Source organism: Castor canadensis, chromosome 3 (genome assembly GCF_047511655.1).
Source record: "Castor canadensis chromosome 3, mCasCan1.hap1v2, whole genome shotgun sequence".
Lineage (NCBI taxonomy): Eukaryota > Metazoa > Chordata > Mammalia > Rodentia > Castoridae > Castor > Castor canadensis.
The window spans coordinates 18,033,708-18,054,296 of record NC_133388.1 but is presented as its reverse complement, the minus strand read 5'-3'; the positions used below and the strand labels follow the sequence as shown (position 1 = coordinate 18,054,296).

The 20,589-nt window shown below is 41.7% G+C and overlaps 1 protein-coding gene across 8 annotated transcripts in view; it reads right to left on the bottom strand.

Annotated features, from left to right (window-relative positions):
• Ttc7b (tetratricopeptide repeat domain 7B) overlaps nt 1-20,589 on the bottom strand; it is a 223,393-nt gene that overhangs the window by 123,853 nt on the left and 78,951 nt on the right. For all 8 annotated transcript variants that reach the window (XM_074067331.1, XM_074067324.1, XM_074067327.1 and 5 more), the window contains 2 exons: nt 8,372-8,450; nt 3,830-4,002 (listed from right to left, as the gene is read on the bottom strand). In XM_074067331.1, the coding sequence (XP_073923432.1) occupies nt 3,830-4,002; nt 8,372-8,450 (252 nt within the window). The remainder of the gene's footprint in view (nt 1-3,829; nt 4,003-8,371; nt 8,451-20,589) is intronic.

Here is a 20,589-nt window from a genome sequence, read left to right as displayed (position 1 = left end):
GCATCTCAGGCTCTGGCAATGTCTGCTTCCTGATGAGGATGCTAGCTACGTGCATGCATTCATCTGGCCAAAATTTGTTTTATTCTTTTCATTTGTTTACTTTTTCCCATGTTTGTTATGCATCAATAAAAAGATTACCCTAAAAATAAATCAAAGTAGAAAATACTCTTCACAGAGGACCCAGAAGAAAGGAAAGAAGTTGGCCTATGACAGGTGAGCCCTCCCCCTTTCTACCCAGGGTTTCCAGCATTTTGTTTCCGTTCAAAATCCAAGCTATTGGTCAGAGAATGAGCAGGTCCAGGCTGCAGCCCAGTCCACAACAACAGGCATAGGAGTTTTCCGCTTCCCAGTAGAAGCCCATCATGACCACCATTCTGGATGGTCCTTGTGGTTTTCTGGAGCTACAAGGATCCATGTCACCTAAAGTCTGCTTTGAGACTACTGGCTAAACTGAAGTTGGAAGATTATCTACAGATGCCCTTTTCTCTTCCCACTAGCATTACTGAGTTGGTGGTAAGGCCCTCTCTCCATGCTGCTCACTGATCAGATAGTCTGCTTGGTGACAAAGGAGCCCCATGCAAGTATAACCCCAATGGATTTTCTCTCTTTCTAATATTCCAAGTAGGAAGTGGGGTTGCTGAACATACAAAATTAGAAAGCTGAAAACTGGTGAAGACATAAGGATTAGTGCAGAAATGAATGAAATAGAGAATAGAATCACAGTGAAGAAAATGAGTAACAATGAAAATTTGTGCTTCGAAAAAGAAAAATCAACACATTGACAAACTTTTAGTTAGATTGACTCCCTCCCCTGCCAAAAGAAAAGACCCAAATCACTAAGGTGAGAAATGAAAGACAGGGAATGAAAATCAACTTTTTTGGAAAAAAATACAAGAGAATATTATGACATATAGTGGTATGCAAATATATTAGGTAACTTAGATGAAAAAGACAAATTTCTAGAAAAACACAATCTACTAACACTGATTCAAGAAGAAACAGAAACTATGAGTGGACCTATATCAGGAGACTGAATTTGTATTCAAAAACTTTCCACAAAGAAAAACCTAGCACAATGGCTTCTCTGGTAAATTCTACCAAATATTTAAAGGAAAAGTAAGACCAAATTTCCACAACCTCTTTTTAAAAACAGAGCAGGAAGAAATACTCCCTAACTCATTTTATGAGACCAGAATTACCTAGATTCCCAAAATAGGCAAAGATATTACAAGAAAACTATAGAACAGTATCTTTTAGGAGATTCATCTCAGGAAGGGAAGGCTGGCTCAACATCTGAAAGTCAATTAATGCAATGTACCACATGAATAGAACAAAGGAAAAATAACTGCATGATCATGTAACAGATGCAGAAACAGCATCTGACAAAACTCAACACCTTTTCATTATATAACACTCAACAAACTAGGAATGGAGGGGCCATTTTCAACCTGAGGAAGGGCACCTACAAAACTCCACAGCAAAGCCCATATTAGTGAAAGGCTGGGTGCTTCCCCCTCCTAACATCAGGAACAAGGCAAGGCTGCTGCCTTTGCCACTTCTAGTCAACATTGCACTGGGGGTTCTATCCTGGCAGCTAGAGAAGAAAATGAAAAAAGAAGCACCCAGCTTGGAAAGGAGGAAGTGAAACCATCTCAACTTACGGAAGGCATGACCTTATGCAGTAAATGTAAGCAATGTAGAGCATGATGGGAACTAATAATTTAGGGAGGTTTCAGTGTACAAGATCAATATGCAAAATCGACTTGTCCGTATACTCACAGTGAAAAATTCAAATATGAAATTAACAAAATAATTGCACCTATTATAGCATCAAAAAGAACTGTGTGGCTGGGGACATAGTGCAGTGCTAGAGGACTTGCCTAACACACACAAGGCCCTGGTTCAATCCCCAGCACCACGAACAAAAGGAAACAAACAAAACCCAACTACACATACATACACAAAATTAGAAATAGGTTTAACAAAAGAAGCACAAACCTTAGACTATGAAAACTATAAATCATTGTTGAAAGAAATTAAAGAAAACATAAATGGAAGATTGTTCATGTTCATGAATCAGAAGATCTAACATTAAGATGGCAGCACCACCTAAATCGCTCTAAAAATTCAAGGCATTCCTATCAAAACCCTAGATGCTCCCCCTCACCCTTCCCCCCGCCCCACCCCCCCGCCACCCCTGGGCAGAAACCTAGGGAAATTCAACTAAAACCCATGGGAATTGAAGGGATTAGGAGATGGGGTGGCAGCTAAGAAGTACAGGGTGAGTTTGGGGTAATGAAATTGATTGAGGGATTCACTACTATGTGAGTGTATGAAAAGCCACTGAATTGCACACTTTGTGAAATGTACCAGATGTGAATTATGTCTCAACAAAACAGGCCAAAGCTAGACTGTGTGTATCTGGGATAAAGAAACTTGCAACTCAGTGATGAGCCCTGGTATGGGAAGGCTCCCTTTAGAGACTGTTTTCTGTATCTGCATCTGCCCCACAACCCTCCCTGTACAGATGGAAAACTGATGTCAGGGTGGTGTTAGAAGAGTTAAAAGCTCTGAGCAGCTTAGAGGACACCAGCAGTGTGAATGTTTCAGCCTTCGCCCAAGGTGAGACCACGTTGGGACACAGCCCCACCAGCTGTCACACTTGATGGAAGTGGAGGGGGACCAGGTTCCTTCATATACCTGGCATCTGGGCAGAAAACAAATCTAGGGTCTGTTTTGAAGACATAAGTATCACTTAAAATATGAATCTCAAATCTACTTCTAAAAGGTTCATCATGAAGGATCAGCCCTCTTATGGTGAGAGTTTGGGAAGTACCAGACAGGTATTTTATGATTCTAGTAAGGATAAGGAGTAAGCACAAGCTGCCAATTAAGCGAACCCATGCTTCAGCAGGCCGTGGAAAGGCCTTTTCCAGGAAAAGGAAACTAGAATCAGCCTAGGGGAAAAGCCAGGAACATGCTCCCTTGTCTGAATCCACATACAAATTGCAAACAGAACAAGAAGGTGACGAGGCTGAGAGATGCCAGAGGTCAACTTGAGAAATGCCATCCCCTTGGAAGATGCAGCATTGTTTCCAAAGTCACACAGGGAGGAGAGTCTAGCCAGCCCTGGTTCTCTGGTTTCCTACATTCGCTCATGAATGTTCCCCTTTCCGTCATGTGGTGAAGAGGAACAATTACCAAGCCTTGAACTTGCAGGAATAGGCAAAGAGGGGAAACAAAGTCTCAATGGAAGGCATAGGAAGAGAACGGTCCTTCCTGTCTCTCAGCCCTTCTCCTTGTCTCTCCCTCCTCTGTCCTCCTGCCCCTGACCAAAGAAGGCAGAGGCCCAAGAAGGTAGTGGCTCCCTGGCCCTTTGTCTCCAAGGTGATCAAGCCCCAAACTTAAAATTTACAAAAAGGAATTCTGCATATACATCTCCTTTCAATCACTGACAAGTTATTTAACTGTTTTTATATCTAGTGCAGCTTAGAACAAGATTTAAACAAAACAATGGAGGAAGACCATCAACTGTCACTGACTGCTGTGTAAAGCTGGGGTTCTTGTGATACACAGAATGAGATTCCCAAAGGCAGACAGTGATCGCTGAGCCCTGAGGGGAGGGCAGCTTTCTACCTATAATGCCCCCAGTGCAGATGTTTATAGGACTTAGGAAGAGGGATGAGGTGTCTCTATTAAACTGGTAAATGGGGCTCACTCATCTGATTTTCTTTTAGAAGAATCTGCCCCTCTACTTCTACTCACCCTTGAACCTCCCCACATTTCCTTCCCGCCCCTGAGCCCCAGCAGAGGACTAGAACTTCCATACTTCTCGCCTGAGTAGACGCGGGCTCTGCGAGGCAGTGTGTAGGTTTTGGTGTTTGCTCCTTTCCGGAGAGGGTCATCCAGAGGTGACTGGCACGGGGGATCCTCTAGGGGGTTCCAGTAGCTCTGCTCACACATACCCCGCAACAAGATCTCGGCCAACTGTCTGGCTATTGTCTGGAAACACAGAGGAAAGGCATAGCCATGAATCCATTTAATAGTATTCATTCATTCATTCACTAAATATTTATGTCAGTACATTGTGGGAAGCACTACTCCAAGACTCATAATTAAAAGTTTTACTTCTATGATGAAAATTATACATACCAGTTTATGATAAAAACATAAGAAAAGATGACATGTTGAGATATTTGAACACTTTTTTAAAAAGGGTTCAAGCACTTCCAGTGTCACCTGCCTCTGTTACACCCTGGAACACTAAACATGTTTTACAACTAAGACAACTGAACTTGTAGCTTAGCCCTTTTCCAAGGGCTCTTATAAACAACAGGTGAGCTGCAGATATTTTCATTACCTTGCAATGGATGCTCAAACCTGGCAAAAAGCCAGGACTCAATGTAGTCAATGCTATCCCTGAAAAACATCTCTTTATTGGCCATATGATGCACACTGAAGGGTTTCAGAACACCTCCATGAAGCACCAAAGGCCACCTTACATGGCCCCAGCCCAGAACCCAGCAACTGGCGGCCCATTCTCAGGCATCCTGGGCCTCTAGAACCAAAGGCTCCAATTAGCCTTGTGCAATAGGGAAGGTATAGTGGGGGGCTATGGATTCTGATTGAGAAAGACCCTTACTCAAAGCTGGCTGAGGATCATCTTCCTCACAGTGAAAACCCAGAAACACCTGGATCTTGTCCTCCTGTTACTGCAGGTCAATATGCCTTACCAAGACCTCTGTACCTCTGCTGCCTAGAACAATAGATGAGAAGGGGTGTGGTTGATGTGTATCAGCTCACTTAACTCATAATCTTCCAGTGATAAAGAAGAGAAGAAGTGAAACAAACCCATCTGGAAACAGAAGCATTGTATCCGAGGTGGTCCAGGTCAGCCAGAGATGGCACGGTGTGACTTCAACCAGCTAGGCTTTCTACCAGGACTTTGTATTCTTTGGAAGATACAGGCAAAAAAGTGCTGATCTTCCCTGAGACTCAGCCTTTTTAAACAAATATGTTCCAGAAGAGAATTTTGCTACACTTTCATCCATGTGAAGTCTCTTAAAATTACTCAAGGAAACCTAAGTGCAAGCAAACCACGAGCTTGGTGGCTTCTGATAACCACTGAGTGAAGGCAAATTTCCTTGATTATTCCCCTGTAGGACCCACTGCCTTTAAATGTCTAAAAAATGTGAAATTAAATGCACTGTGATCATCCCCAACTGAGCCATCTGTAAAGATCTTGTAAGAACACAATTTTCAGGACCTAAACAGTTCCTGAGCTGTTTTCTTAAACCTTCCATTATAGTTCATTCTGATCTCATTGCAGTCATATAAGCTAATGACTTCTGCTGGAAATTTTACCCGTCAGAAACACCCTCTACTCGCTATAGCTGAAAAATAAATGTTAAGAGAAAAAATGTTAGACAAACAAGGAACTTCATTTTCTGGATGTAATCGCTCTGTTGGGATTCTAACATTATAAATGCTTCTCCTCCTCCTCCTCCTTCTCCTCTTGCTCTTCTTCTCCTCCCTTTTTGCTTGTCCACTATGAGACCATAAAGGGTACAATGCGATGACATTTAGTACATTCACAATGTTATGCAACCATCACCACTGTCTAGTTCCAAGACATTTTCATCACCCCAAAAGGAAACCGTATACCCTTTAAGCAACCACTTCTCATCTTCCCTTCCTCCCAGACTCTGGGAACAACTCATCTGACTTCTGTGTCTATGGATTTGCCTATTTAGAACATTTCACAGAAGAGGAATTATACAATAAGGGCCTATTTGTGACTGGCTTTCTTCACTTAGTATAGTGTTTTCAGTGTCTATCCACGTTGTGTGTGGATCAGTATCTTACTACTTTTTATGGCTGAATGGCACTCTGTTTTATGGACATCCACATTTTGTTTATACATTTTTCAGCTCAGAGACATTTGGGTGGTTTCTAGTTTTGGGCTGTTGGAAATAGTGCTATTATGACCATTCATGTATAAGTTTGAGTGAACACCTGTGTTCAATTCTTTGGCACATATACCGAGGAGCAGAACTGCTGTAAATGTACTTTTAAATCCCTCCCTATGGTCTCACACCAAATCGAGTTTACCAAACAACTTTACCATCTCATAAAAATATCATAAGTTTGTAATTATTAGTTAATCTAAAAATCATAGAGTTAATAACTAAGTCTGATGGGCACTGTCTAAGGGATGGCATTAGCTGGAAAAGCATTCTGACATCCCATGAAAAGCAGCGCAAAGCCCAGGAAGTGCCGAGCGCATCTCTATTTAGAATCCACATCACAGGATTTTTAACAGTTAAAATACATTGATTTGAAAATTATAAACCATAGACAATAGTGGAATATATTTTCTTGAAATAAGCAGCAGGCAGATTCTCATAGTGTATTCAAGGCACTTGTATCTTTTAATGGGGAAACCATTCATTTTTGTAATAATGTGTGTTCATGTGTGTGTGTATGTGATTATGTGTGTGTACCTGAATCAACAGTATGAACAAATGTTGCATGTTTAAACCATTTTGTAAGACTGGCTTTTTCAATATGCTTCTAAAGTCATTCACAAAACACTTGGCAATTTAATCAGTTACTTCCGTTGTGCTTTGAGAACTTGGGAGAAACTATTTAAACACAGAAGCTATATGAAATGCTAGAATAAGTCAATTTGCAAGAAAAGATATCTGGGAATAATTTTTATCCATATAATTGCAGGGTTTTTTGCCTTCAAAAACCCCTAAAAATCAAAATGCTTTGTTTGAGCTTAAGTCCATAGAAATTACATCAATATGTAAATACTGGAGACCAAGTGTGATGGTGGTTGTGGTGTGTTTCTGTGCATGCAATATGTGTGTGTACATGTTGCTCATCTTGTTTAACTTCATAATTCTCACAAAGCCTATAGTTCAGCCACTTGGCCACACAGGTCATAGGTCTACATTATAAAAACCTGGAGATGCCCAACTAAAGCTCTACATTCATTTCCCACAACATGAATCTCTTAACTTTGCCCAACTGAGTACTACTCAACAATCTTCAAAGGATTGGTGACAAAGGGAAGATGACAGCATGGATGACAAAAGACAAGAGCAATTGCAATCTGATATACAGGGTTGCTACATCGATTGTGACATGTGGCATTTGCTTAGCTCTTAGTAATCACCAGGACTTCACCCAAACACCTGATAGCTGTAGCTCTGCAGGGCAAGCTACAAAGATATAATTAATCTTTGACCTCTTCAAAGAGAAAGCAAAAAGATTAAAAAGGAAGAGAGCATTCAAATCAACAGGAGGCCAAGCTCTGGTCAACTATTTGACCACCAGTTTGCAGATCGAACTATATACAGTTCATAAAAATAAACTCTCTAATATTTCAACTTTAAATTTGTAGTGAATGTGTCCACCCAAGCCACTAGTGTTTGAGGACCTCACCTGCATTGCTCTGTCTGGTTTTGGTGTGCAGCATAAGCACACTGACCCCTCCACGCCCTGGCATATGGGAGGGTCCACATTCTACCTGCTTCATGGGATACAGTCTTATATTCCAGAGAGAGCATTCCATACTGCACGAGAAGATGCTCAGGGGAATACACACCCAAACCACAATGAGGTACCACCAGACACTCACTCTGACTAAAAAATACTAATGAATGTTGCTTACGATATGGAGGAACCAGAATCCTCAGAACTGCAGGTGGGCCACTTTGGAAAAAGAATGGCAGTTCCTCAGACTGTTAAACACATAGTTACCATATGACCCATAATTCCATATATCCAAAAAAAAGAACAGATATGCCAACTCAAAGACATAAACATATTATCAATGTTCACAGCAGCATCATTCATAATAGCTTCATAGTAGAAACAACGCAAATGTCACCTGATAAATGGGCAAGCCAAGCGGGGTATATCCACACAAAAGAATATTCTTTGCCAGTAAAAAGAAAAGAAACACTAATATATGCTGCAACATGAAGGAAGCTCAAATGTGTTATGTTAGGTGAAGGGACCCAGTCACAAAAGACCACAGACTGCATTAATTCCACTGATATGAAATGTTTAAAAGAGACAAATCCACAGGCAAGAAGCACATAGTGATTTCCAGTGACTTGGGGAAGAGACGTCTAGGAATTGACTACTAATGAGCTTGGAGTTTCTTTTGGGAGTGATTAAAATGTTCTGAAGTTAAATATTGGTGATAGTTGAACAATTGTGAATACACGAAAAAACCATTGAAATGTGCACTTTAAATGGGTAAATTGCTATTTATATATCATATGATACATAAATGTAAATATATATTTGAGCCAAGGGCTCTGATGGCTTCAATCAAGTCATTAGTCACACTTACCATTCTCAGATTTTGGGTTGTTCTTGTTTCCACTGCTCTGAGAATCTCTCTGAATCTCCCGACTCCTCTTGTCAAGTTCCTGTGTGCACACAGAATTTGACAGGGTTTCCATGTTGTGTGTATTAATATTAAATATTTTATACACATATTCAATGCATTTATGAAAGCTGCTGGCTAGATTTTCAGCAAATAATTATTTTGCCCATGTCTATCCATATTTGGTCAACTGAAAAATCTGACCTAAGACTCATAATCTTTTGTACTTTCTAACCCCACTCAAATTTCCTCAAGGAAATAAAAATCTGTAAATCAGTTCTGAGGCCAAAAAAAAAAAATCAAGATATCTTATAAGGGTCTCTCTTCAAACTTACAACATCCCTCCCAGTGGTACTGGAATCTGTGTTTTTATTTACAAAGGAGGTGGCAACACAAGGCAGAAGGCATAAAGACACCAGCCAGGCACTGCATGCAATGAGGCACGGCTTCCTACAGCAAATTCATGGGTAGGATAAAGAGAAAAGGTTCAGAAAATGATGTCCACTAAGCAACTAGTCTGGATCTTTCAGAACATAACTCACTGCCCCGTAAATCCATCAAACCAACCCTCCTCCAACCTTGCACTGATGAAAAGAAGCAGAGGGTCAAAAGCCCCTCTGAGAACAAGTGTGTGGCGACTGTTGCGGGGTTTTCTGAGCAAGAACAGCACATGTCTCATCTTACTGCCTCACACACCCCACAGAGACATGTCTGGTGACATATTTCATTCAGGGACAAATCATTCTTTTAGTACCATCCTGGTCAGTGTATCTGGGCCCCACTGTCCTCTCTGAACTCTGATCCCATCCTCTTTAGCTGGGAACACCTCCCAGCCAGTTGCTTTACATTGAGCGCTGCCACCACTACGGCATAATTCGGTGATATTTATAACATGCTCATTAGAACATATCTCATCTTTCCAAAAAGCCACAGAACGGGTCAGCTGGTACAAAACTATCAGCCAGCCTCTGCAGGCTGTGGCAAATGCTCTAGGTATTCGGCTCTCTTCCTGGATGACATTTTAAATCACACAAAGGTATTAAATCAAAATGTGAGTTCTGTATATTACAAGCACTCGTGAGGGCTATTAATTTGCATCTTATACCTACATGACTTCCCAGGGCTCTCATTCATAAGAACAGCCCAGAACTTCAAGATAATGGCTTATTGGCACAGATATATAAATACTCCCATATTCCCCTTACCCACACATATCAGGTGATAGCAGATCAGAAGCTTTATGGTGGCATAAAAAAGAAAACCATGTGTTCAGGACTACAAGTAACACCAAGGAAATCTAATTAAGATGTGAATTAAAATTAGGTAACAGGCCTGGGACATGCAATCCACCCTGCTTTCCCTTTCACTTGCTTTTATGGGATCTGTGTTCACAGGCAACAAAGTACATTTACTCCAGACTGAAGGTGAGTTCTCTCGAGTAACATGGGGAAAGGAAATAGCTACAGCTAAAAAAAGGGATGAAATGGTGGTTAATTTTATTCCGGAATCACTGATTAAGCACCCACTGTGTACAAAAGGACCAGCACTCTGATGACAGGGGGTGCCTGAGACAATGTCACTGGAGACCCTGGTAAAGGACTGCATTGCCAGAGGGGAAATTAGACCCCAAATAAGCAGCATTAAAGCTAAACATCATAACTCAGGAAAGGCTACAAAAAGGAACTGGTCATTCAGAGTGTCTCCCATGCCCTTCTTGCAGGATAAGCTATTTATATAGTTACAGAAGCTCAGAATTTTCTAGCTATAAATGACCCAACGCAATCCATCTCACAAAGAAGGGAAAGGGCCTGCTCAGGTTCAAAGCCTGGCCAAAGAGCAAGGGAGCTTTCTACCACACTCTATTACCTTCTTGGGTAAAAGAATATAAGCTCTAAGCCAGAATGTAACTCTAGAGGAAAGAACAAATAAGAATGTAAGAGCTCAGGTGCACATTTTGTAACACAAATATGCAAACTACTTTATATAAAATAAATTCTATGTGTTCCAGTGATGACTGCTTATGAGATGTTCCCAGATGCTGGTTCAAAATTAGAACGCAAACCCATTGACCCAAGTGAAGAAGCCCAGAGCCTGAAGGTAATACCCTTGGTTACCCAAAGAGATAAATGATGGATGGAGAATCCAACTCCCCCTTAAGGCTGGAGATGGTTTCTCCCATGCAGGACCTGGGCCCTCTGGTGGAGGAATGGAAGAACATCTATGACCAAAGGTTGCTGAGCACACAGCATAGTGGGGGTAAAGCCAGCAATTGAATGCACACTCCCAAGAAGCCTTGGGAGCACACGCAAGCTTCTCTCACTCTCCTTCCAGCTTATTCCTGGACAGTGTTTAGGATTCATTATCAAATTCTTCCTCAAGCTGGGGAGAATGCTGCTTGTAGATAAAGAATTCTCAAAATACATAGAAGGCCCAAGGCTGTGGCCTGTTCAAATGCCTGTGGTACCCTGAAAAGTCAGTCATGGGGCTGACTGATGCTGCCCAGCTCTAGAGCAATCTGATGACAGGAAAGCAGGCTGTACAGTTTAAATTTTAGAAGAGGTCCCAAGTGCAAGTCTTGTATACCATTCAAACATGTTCAAATCATGTCACTAAACCAATCACTTCCACTGCTGCTACTGAGAACAGCCTTGATAGATAATCATGACAGAAGGGGGAGAGAAATTAGCTTATAAGAACTAAATTCTAAATGCTATGAAATCATCCAATTGAGAGAGACAAACAAAACCCACCTGATTGCCTTCTTATCACTGAACTATGAGTTTTTTCTTAAAATGCTGAGATCCCTTACAAAACTAGAATGAACTGTTGCTTGGAACTTGCACTCCAAAATGTAGACAAGAAAGCCAAGGAATTTCCCTGGTTTTGAGAGATTCCATAGACCCTTGACATGAGGTAATTTACTCCATTTCAACACCCTCAGCTGAGGCAGTGCAATGATGTCAGAATTCATTATGGTGAACTATTCACAAAAGGAATGTTTTTGCCAGCGTTGGAGCAGCGAACACTCTGGCAAGCCATCAGACCTTAGGTTCATCTTCTGTACTTTGGTTGGCAAGTTTCCTGAGCTGGGTGTATTTCTCTCCAGGTGGAGTGGTTCCGACAGCTCCGCCATTACCAAGGAGGGAGGGGCCTGGAGATCTCTGAGTGGCAGCAGCCTGTTCAGTCCAACAGGCAGGCAAAGCTCCATTTCTACTCACCAACCTCACTCCTGTGCCCTTCCCATCAGGGAGAGAGTGGGCCCATGCCACTCGGCCTTGTCCTTGATCAAAACCTTGCTCTCTCTTTGGCAGGAAAACCCACTAGTTTGATGGAGACACATTCTGCTCTGCCCTTGACCTACTTCCATTTTTTCTTCTCTCCTCCCTTTTCTACCTTGTTTCATCTTCCTCCTTCTGAATCTAACCCTTCTGGGGTTTATCTGCTGGCCCACAAGTAAGTGTAAAAATCATGACTTCCTGAGGGTCAACTCTGGTCCCCATGGGCCACCAGGACACCTGGGAGGGTGTTGACTTTCCAGCACTTGCCCCTCCCTCTTAACCCTCCATCCTCACAATAGGCTCCAGTTGCCTCTCAGGGCCTGAAGCAATCTTTTTCAAGGCCAGTCTCCAAAAGTCACATTCTTGCTACAAGCTTACAGCAACGCCCAGTTTTGTCCTGTTCTGTTTTATGACTGTGACAGTCTCAGATCTTTAATATTGTCCTCTGTTCCTCTGTACTATCAAACCAAGGGGAAACGCATTCAGGAAGAAAGTCAGAGATCCAACATCAAATCACAATGGAAAATCAACACTGGCAGAGACCAGGAGACTTGAGAATCCTTTCAGCTTGTGAGAGGCTAGGTTAATGCCAAGTTCAACACACATTTCTGTTATTTCTCCTCATTTCTTGGGACTAGGGTGAGAAAAGACAATTCTTCCTTTCAACATGTCCTTCTAAATTATCTTCTGACTTCCAACTTTGACTCAGGCCTCCAATACACATACATTCAATATCATTTGCTATTATTACGGAAACTCAAAATTGTGACATGAATAAAAAAATTTTCACACTAGATTTCAAATCCCTGGACAATAAGGAAAAGGTAGTCCTGCCAGAATAAACTCAATTTCTCCCCTAGCCGAGAGTTTCATAACTACAAATCAATTGTAGAACAAGTCAACACAATAGCTCTCTCTGAACAAAGAAATGGTTTGGCTTTTTCCAGGTTCTTTTTTTTTTTTTTAACCACTGGCACTTAAGCAGTAGGTTACTTTACCAATCACTGAGGTATATTTCCTTTCAGACTCCAGGCTGGTCCCTGAGAATACACTGGTGAACAGGGGACACCAACTGCCTCACAGAGCTTAGATGGCTTCACGGTCCTACTGGAATGGAAGTGTCTCCAAGACAGAGATGCCTGTTTTGCTCACTACCCTATCCCTAGCCCTCCAACAGAGCCTGGTTCAGTAAGTATTTGCTGAAAATGAATGAGTGACAACCTCATGAGCCAGAGGACCAAGACCACAGGGGATGTATTTTCAACCCACTGCCTATCCACTTCTTTCTCACAGGTCCTCCGAAAGCATCTTGTGGGCCCTCAGCAGTGCTCCTTGTAGTGTGGAGACTGAGGGGTGGATAGGGAGCGGTCCTTCTATACCAAGTCACATACCTGAGTGTGCCCATTCTGATAGGTTTAGAGAACTGTGTGGACAATGAGGATCTCAAGGTTTTTGTTTGTTTTAAGAAAACCCTTCCAGAGATTTTATAAAAACTCATCTGCCTTTGTGCCTTCACATGCTCCTCACTATCTGCAGAGTCCTGGGAACTCTTCCTTATCTTTCAAGACCAGGGCCAAGGCCACCTTGGAAAACTTTCCTAGCTTCTTCAGGAAGAGGCAGGCATGCTTCAGATTGGTGGTGGGGAGCTCCCAACAAGGCCACACACATTTTGAGCCTAGGCAGCACTTACCACATTGATTTTCACTGGTATCTCTAGGTTCATCAACCAAACTGCAACTGTCCTGGAGCAAACACACTCTTTGTGCCCACCTTTCCTGGTCCTGTTGCCTACAGAGCCAGCAAGGTACCTAGTGACTTAAGCCAGGAACCCAAAAGAAAGAAAAGAGTAAGCTCAAATTTGTATTCTGAAATCTTGTCCCTCTCTGCTTACTGCAAAGAGTTTCTGTGACTCCAGGGGACAAGGATAGCAGACTATTCCTACATCACAAGGTGCACTCCATCAACACTTACAATGCTAGAAAAACTGAAACAAACCATAGATCTTCCAGGTCAACTGCTTGAAAAACAGGCTTGAGAACTGCTTCTCCTTCATTTATGTAACCCTAATTCTCATCTATTTTGAAAAGTCTGAAATCAAAAACAGATATCCATCTCTGGAAAGTAGAAGAAGAAAAAGACATCCTTCCCAGTCCAGAAGGATATTTTCTGGCCGGCTGGCAGGGAGCTGTTTCTTTCCCCCGGAACGGATTCCAGGTTTTCTCTTCGTATACACTCTTCACCTCATATCCAGTGACACGCATTTGTGAAGACAGATGGCTTACTGCAGTCAGGGGCTAGGGTTCAAACCTACAACCTTGGCCTCATTAGCAAAGGACTCTCTCTGATCAGCGGAGCAGGCCAGCTGCAGCCTAGATATAGTGACAGAGGGTGTGACAATCATCCATGCTGGGATGTGAACAAGCAGGCGAAGCTTCCAGATGCTCATTTCAAACCTAATGAGAGTTGTAGAAGGCTTAGCAACATTTTTTGGACTACTTCAACCACTGAGGCTACCTCGTGACAAAGGCAAAGTAAATTATACATTGGGTCAGCAGGCCAGGTAGCACACGGCACACTGAGTAGGCACTAAGTATCAGGCAGGCAGCGTAGGAGATAGCAGGGACATAACGTCAAAAGACTCAGATTTAGTGGGTCAAGAAAGGAACACATAAACAAATCCTTCCAACACATCCTGCAAAGGCCTATAACTGAAAGGTGGGCAAGCAACAATGAGAGACAGAAAGAACAACTCGCCCTTCTCCCCATTCTTTTCCACTCCCCTAACCCTGAGTCTCTGAGAAAAGTGAAATATGGAAAGATTTGTCTCATCTCATGTCTTTCTTCCTTCTCAACTTTGGGGAATCAGTCAAAGGACATTAATCTTCATTCTATATGTATATATCTGGAGCTGGTGACTTGGCTCAAGCAGTAGCCTAGCAAGCATGAAGTCCTGAGTTCAAACTCCAATGTCAACACACACACATACACACTATATCTATCTATCTATCTATCTATCTATCTATCTATAGATATATACAAAGACAATATATATATATGTATATATAAAGAAATAAATATAGATACAGTTATATAGATACAGAGAAAGAGAAGTTGGCACAGAGAATGCAACAGGGAACCATGAACTTGTATCTTAGGGACGTTCAGTAACCACAGCAATATCCAATACATCCTTGGATTCTTCAGTGTGGTAGCATTTTTAACAAACTAACCAGAATATGTCTATTATATAAGGATTGTTCTTCAAAGTATTCACCTGGGAATCCACACACTTACCTGTAAACTTAAACCATGAAAGACAAATTAGAGAACGGGTAAGGATTCTGGAGCCAGACCATATGGGTTCAAATCAAGCTCCATCATTTACTAATTATTGACCTTGGGCAAGTACCTGAGCCTCAGTTCTCTCATGTATAAAATGGAAATAACAAGTGCACCCACTTTACCAATTTGTCCTAAGAATTAAACAAGCTAATACATGTAGGATGTGCTTTTTAAGTACTCAACATTATTATTCCTATTATCCTCAAGACTCTGCCATTGCTCAAAAAATGTTTAGAAATCTTAATCTACCACCCAGTCAATTACAGCATATGAAACTTGCTTTACTTTAGAACCACTTAATTGTGTAGGGAAAAAATGAGTGTCACTTATTCATTCACTTTGCTATTTGTTAAAAGCCTACCATGCCCCAGGACTCTCCCCAAATTCATAGGTATGGCTTACATGACAAAAGACAACAACCAATGTCAGTATAAAGTTCATTCCCAGGACTCTGTGGTCATTCTCTGGGGAGGACAGTGGTGACATCTCCTAAGAAGCTGCTGTTCTTGGGGAGGAGTGCAGTGTCTCCACCAAAGGCCACAAGGCGGGACACAGACAACTGCAAGGTTTCTGGCCATGAATCCTCATCAGCGTCTCAGCCCTGATGACATTAGGAGACTGTTCTGAATTAATCAAGAAGGACCAGGCCAAACCACACTATGTGAACTTGGTAGTGAACCACTGAAGTTTCTTGGGCCTGTAATACAAAGCTGAAAAAAGCAGAGCTGAGCACCAGCACCATTTACTTCTGCTGGGGGTGGAGGCGGGGGGCCGGGGGGGGGGGGTGCCTGCTCAATCCCAGCCTGAGCTGGGTGACAAGCACACTTAGCTTGAGGATCCAGGCTGGGACCCAACAGGCCTGCTCATAAGATGGAGCTCAGTCAATTACATAGAGTACTGATGAGCACCAGGCCAATGCAGTATTCATTTTAAAAGGAAGGATAGTGTAGAAGAAATGTTTTTTAACAATAGGACGTCAAACATTCATCAATGACAAGCAGCAAAGCTACATAGAAAATGGACTTTTGACCATCCTGTTCATCTAGTCCCTTGAGCTGTTGAGAGGGAGAAGAGCAGAAAGGGTGCCAAGAGGAGGAAAGTCCTTCCAAACATATCACAACTACTGGAACTGAAAGTTTAAATGCAAGGACAAGAATGCAATGCTCGCTTCCATTTCAGTCAATGGAAAACAGGAAAATTCCATTTCCAAATCAACTCTGGGGACATGTCAAAGCTGTGACAGGTGAGAAAATAATCCAAGGAAATCATTTGGAAAAAATAAAATAAAGACCTTTAACACACAGGAGGAGTGAGTGGTCCCAAGGGTGCCAGGATCTGAGCAGGTAGCAGACAGAAGTGAAGAGGGGCTCGGAGGACAAGGAGTGGTGGCAACTCCAGGGTAGGCGGCTCACTGTGCCTACAGGGCAGCGTACAGGCAGCTAGCAAAGGGAGGGTCTCTGCTACTACGCTGGTAAGGAAAAACCTCCCACGTTCTCCCTAGGGAAACAAAGGAAGCAGCACTACTTGGCTTGAGGCAGCATGGTGCCCTGCGGATTCTCACACATTCTTGTGAATCATCCCAGACACTCACTGGGCCTGGGAAAGGCTAATAATTTGGGGATAGAAAAGGGAAAAAGTTGAGGGTGATCATGAGAAAAGGAAGGAGAGGAATGGAGCATGGGAAGTGAGACATCTGGAGACATGGCAAAGGGAAGAAGTACCAGATGTGAGGCAAACACTGAGAATGGCAAGAACTGCTCCATCAGCTTCACCTGGCCTACCCTCACCTACAAACTGGGACTGGATCTACTTCTGATGCCTGAATAAGATGGCACCTGAAAGCTCTCGATCTGCTGCTCAAAACATGTCAATCCTCGCATTACCCACCAATTTGCTACCTCCCACCGTCTGCTATCTGGCTCTTTACTGCACATATAAACATTTATTGGATAAAGACCAAAAGCAGCCACTGTTATGTTTGAGAACCTTTGGCTTCATGGTGAACAGTGAAAATTCAAAACTGGGTTCTACTACACATTATGTCAAAGTTTTCTTCTCAATTACAGTTTTATATATGAGGACACAGCGGTTAAGAAGGATTGGGTAACATGTTCATAGTCATAAGATAGGGCTTAATCAATTACATAGAGCCCACAAACATTCGAGATGGGATTTGAACCCACCAATCTGGTTTAGTGTCAAGGAAGGCTGAAGATGGTTCTCATTCTGCAGATGCTGTCAAACAAGCTGGAATCCACAGCTAATTCCCAAACCAAAACCAAATGCATCCCAGAGGCAGGAGAACAGTGAGATACAGCTCAGGGCAGCACAGGCCATGGCAGTCTCTGCCTGGACAATTCTTGGTCCACAGAAGGGGAGTCTGGGACTGGATGACCAAGGAAAGCTAAGAATTTCTGTTGACTGGTCTCAGTTTCATGAAAGAATCATTACTCAGAAGGAAGACAGTATCATATGGAAAGATTGACATTGATAAGATGATAAAAGTGTGGGTCTGCCCATGTGTCATCAGGACAAGTATCTAAAGAAGGTTCTCTATCATACAGTGTCTCATTTATTTGGCTCTTCCCAGTCAGACTCCATCTCATTCCTCCAGATGGTGAGCTCACGTTTCCCTGCGCACTATCTATAGGAAAAAGGATGTCTAAATGCAGGGGGAACAAACTAGTTTCCAGCCCCTGTAAGTCACCTGGAAGAGCTGCCATCCCTCATCAAGCCAGTGCCCATACGGCTCTGGCTCTCCAACCAGAGCCTGGTCCCCATGTGCTGGGGACTTCCATCTGCCAGCAGGCTGCTGTGAGTATGCCATGAAGTATGTCACTACTTAGGCACTGTGAGCAGCCATCTTCTGTAGCTGCAGAGATGCCACAACTGACTCCAGGCCTTGCCCATTCTCCCACATGGCTTCCCACCCACCTCACCCGCCTACTGAGGCAGGCAGGGATTCACCGCCCTCAACTAACAGAGAAAATGAGTCCCACAGGGGAAGGGAGAGGCCAGCCCCACAGTTCAGTGAGTTGAGCCAGACTTGAGTCCTGGCTTCCTCCTCTGTCCTCTCTGGGCACTAGTCTGTCCTAACTTTTATTGTCCCCTCAATTCTTTTTATTATGTGAAACACAGATACAGAAATCACATAAATCAAATGTATCATTTAGGGGATTATTACAGGGCAAACATCCTTAACCATCAACCAAATTTTAAAAAGACTATTACTACTCACTGTTTCAATTAACAATGACAACTATTCAGACTTATAATAATTGCTTTGTTACATTTCTTTACAGTTCAAGTATACACTATCAGTCAGTCTTGCTCACTTTCATTTTTTACTTGATGAACCTTTGAAATCTCTCTTACTCTACACGTTCCCCCTCTATGTCTTTCCTTTCCTTACAATTGAGCTGTGCTAGAGAATCTGAACTGTTTGACCTGTGGAACTTCCCACAGGCTAGAAAGCTGCACACTCGTGGTAGAGTTTAATAGATTCGTTCCTCTCTTTCTGTATCTCCTGCAATTTCGCAGTTGGATACTAGGGCTTGATCAATCCTGGTTCGATGCCTCTGTATGACATCAGTAGGGCTGTGCTCCTGTCCTGAGGTTTCAGCCCCAGAAGCTCAATGCTCAGATGGGTCAGTCTACTGGGGCTACAAAAATGGTAAGATTATTCTCTCACTACATTTTCATGATTATCCAGAATAATTTAATAAAGATACTTCCCTTTATCTACTATTTGGTGTTTCAGTGGCTCAGTGCATACAGTAAAAATGATTCTTCCCATTTAATTACTTAGTTTTCAAAACACTGAATTAGAACTTCATGAATTTAAACATATTTAATAAGTCTGTTGCAATTTTAATCTTTTTTGAAATTCAAATTGCTCCATATTTGGCCAGAGTCCCTTTACCATGACTTAGAAGTCTGATAGTTTCCTTGCTATCTGAAACATGTAAGATGCTTCAGGGTGATTGAACACATTCCTGTTCCAGAAGCAGAATATGATATTTCAAGATTACAGTCTAGGAGCTAGGGACATGCCTTGTTAATGGGTCAGTCACCATGGCCAGACCTTCCTTTCCCTTCCCCCCACCTTCTCTTTCTCTTTCTCTCTCTCTCTCTCTCTCTCTCTCTCTCTCAACACACACACACACACACACACACACACACTCAAATACCTAAATAACTCATGACTTCATGATGATATTTCCAATTCAATCACTCAAGTTCAGTACTATAGTTTTTAGTTTTTCCTTGACTACTTCTATATTAAATCTGTTTGCCTTTCTCCCATTCCAAGAATATCAGTTCTCAAGGACACAGGGGATGATAGAATTAGAACATCCCATAAGTATTCAATTGCTTTATTGCATATTATATATGAAAGAGTCAGAATACCAATATTAGTAATACCACCACTAACTATAATTGCTGAAAACTGACAACTTGTTTTCTACATATGTTCTCCTTTCACTTTAACCTAAGTACTATGTGTATTTATGTTGTACTGTATCTGTTAGGAGACATGGAAAAAACAGGAAAGTATGACCCATGCTCAGAAATATGGTCAATATATGGTCAAAATATGGTTTTATATGGTCAATATAAAACCATTCCACATTGGCTCATGTGTTGGAAGTCTACATGGTGGACTTCAAAGAAACAACTGTAAGTGTATGATCAAAAAATTAATGGAAACTATCCTTAAGATTAAAAGAAAATAGGATGACAATGACTCATCAAATAGGGACTTTCAATAAATATAAACTATAAAAATTAACTAAAGAGAGAGCATAGAGTTGAAAATGTCATAGCTAAAATGAGAAATTCTCTAAATGGGCTCAATAACAGCTTTCAAGTGACAGAAAAAAATCATTAAACTTAAAGGTAAATGAGTAAAGATTATCTAATCCAGTATGAACATGGTGGTTCACGCCTGTAATCCCAGAAGTCTGAGTCAGGAGGATCATGAGTTGAAGGCTAACCTAGTTATACAGTGAGACCTTGTCACAAAAATAAAATAAAATCTCACAAAAAAAGAGATCAAAGAAAATTGAACAGAGACACCTAATAAAGCCTTTGGAAGATAAAAGTAAAACAAAATCTTGAAGGTAAGAGCTCCCAAACAACCACACACTGCTGAACAGCAGTAAGATTAGTAGTGACTCTATCAGATACTACCAGACACTAGGGAAGATAATACTCAAAGTGCTGAAAGAAAAAACGGTCATCAAGACTTCCATATCCAGTAAAACTATCCTTCAAAAATAAACACAAAAAAGAGGCAAAAAGTGAGAGAAGTCATAGTTAATAAACCTTCCCATGCAATATTTTAAAGAAGTCCTTCAGACTATAAGGAAATTATACCAGATAGTAATACAAATCCACAGGAATAAATTAATAACAGACCTGAAATGAATATATGAGCAAATGGAAAAAGACTATATGAATGTTTTACCTTCTCTTTTTTTTTTTTAAAAATCTATTTTAAAAAAGACAACATAAAGGAAAAATTAATAAGAGCTGAAATCAACGAAATAGAAACCAAAA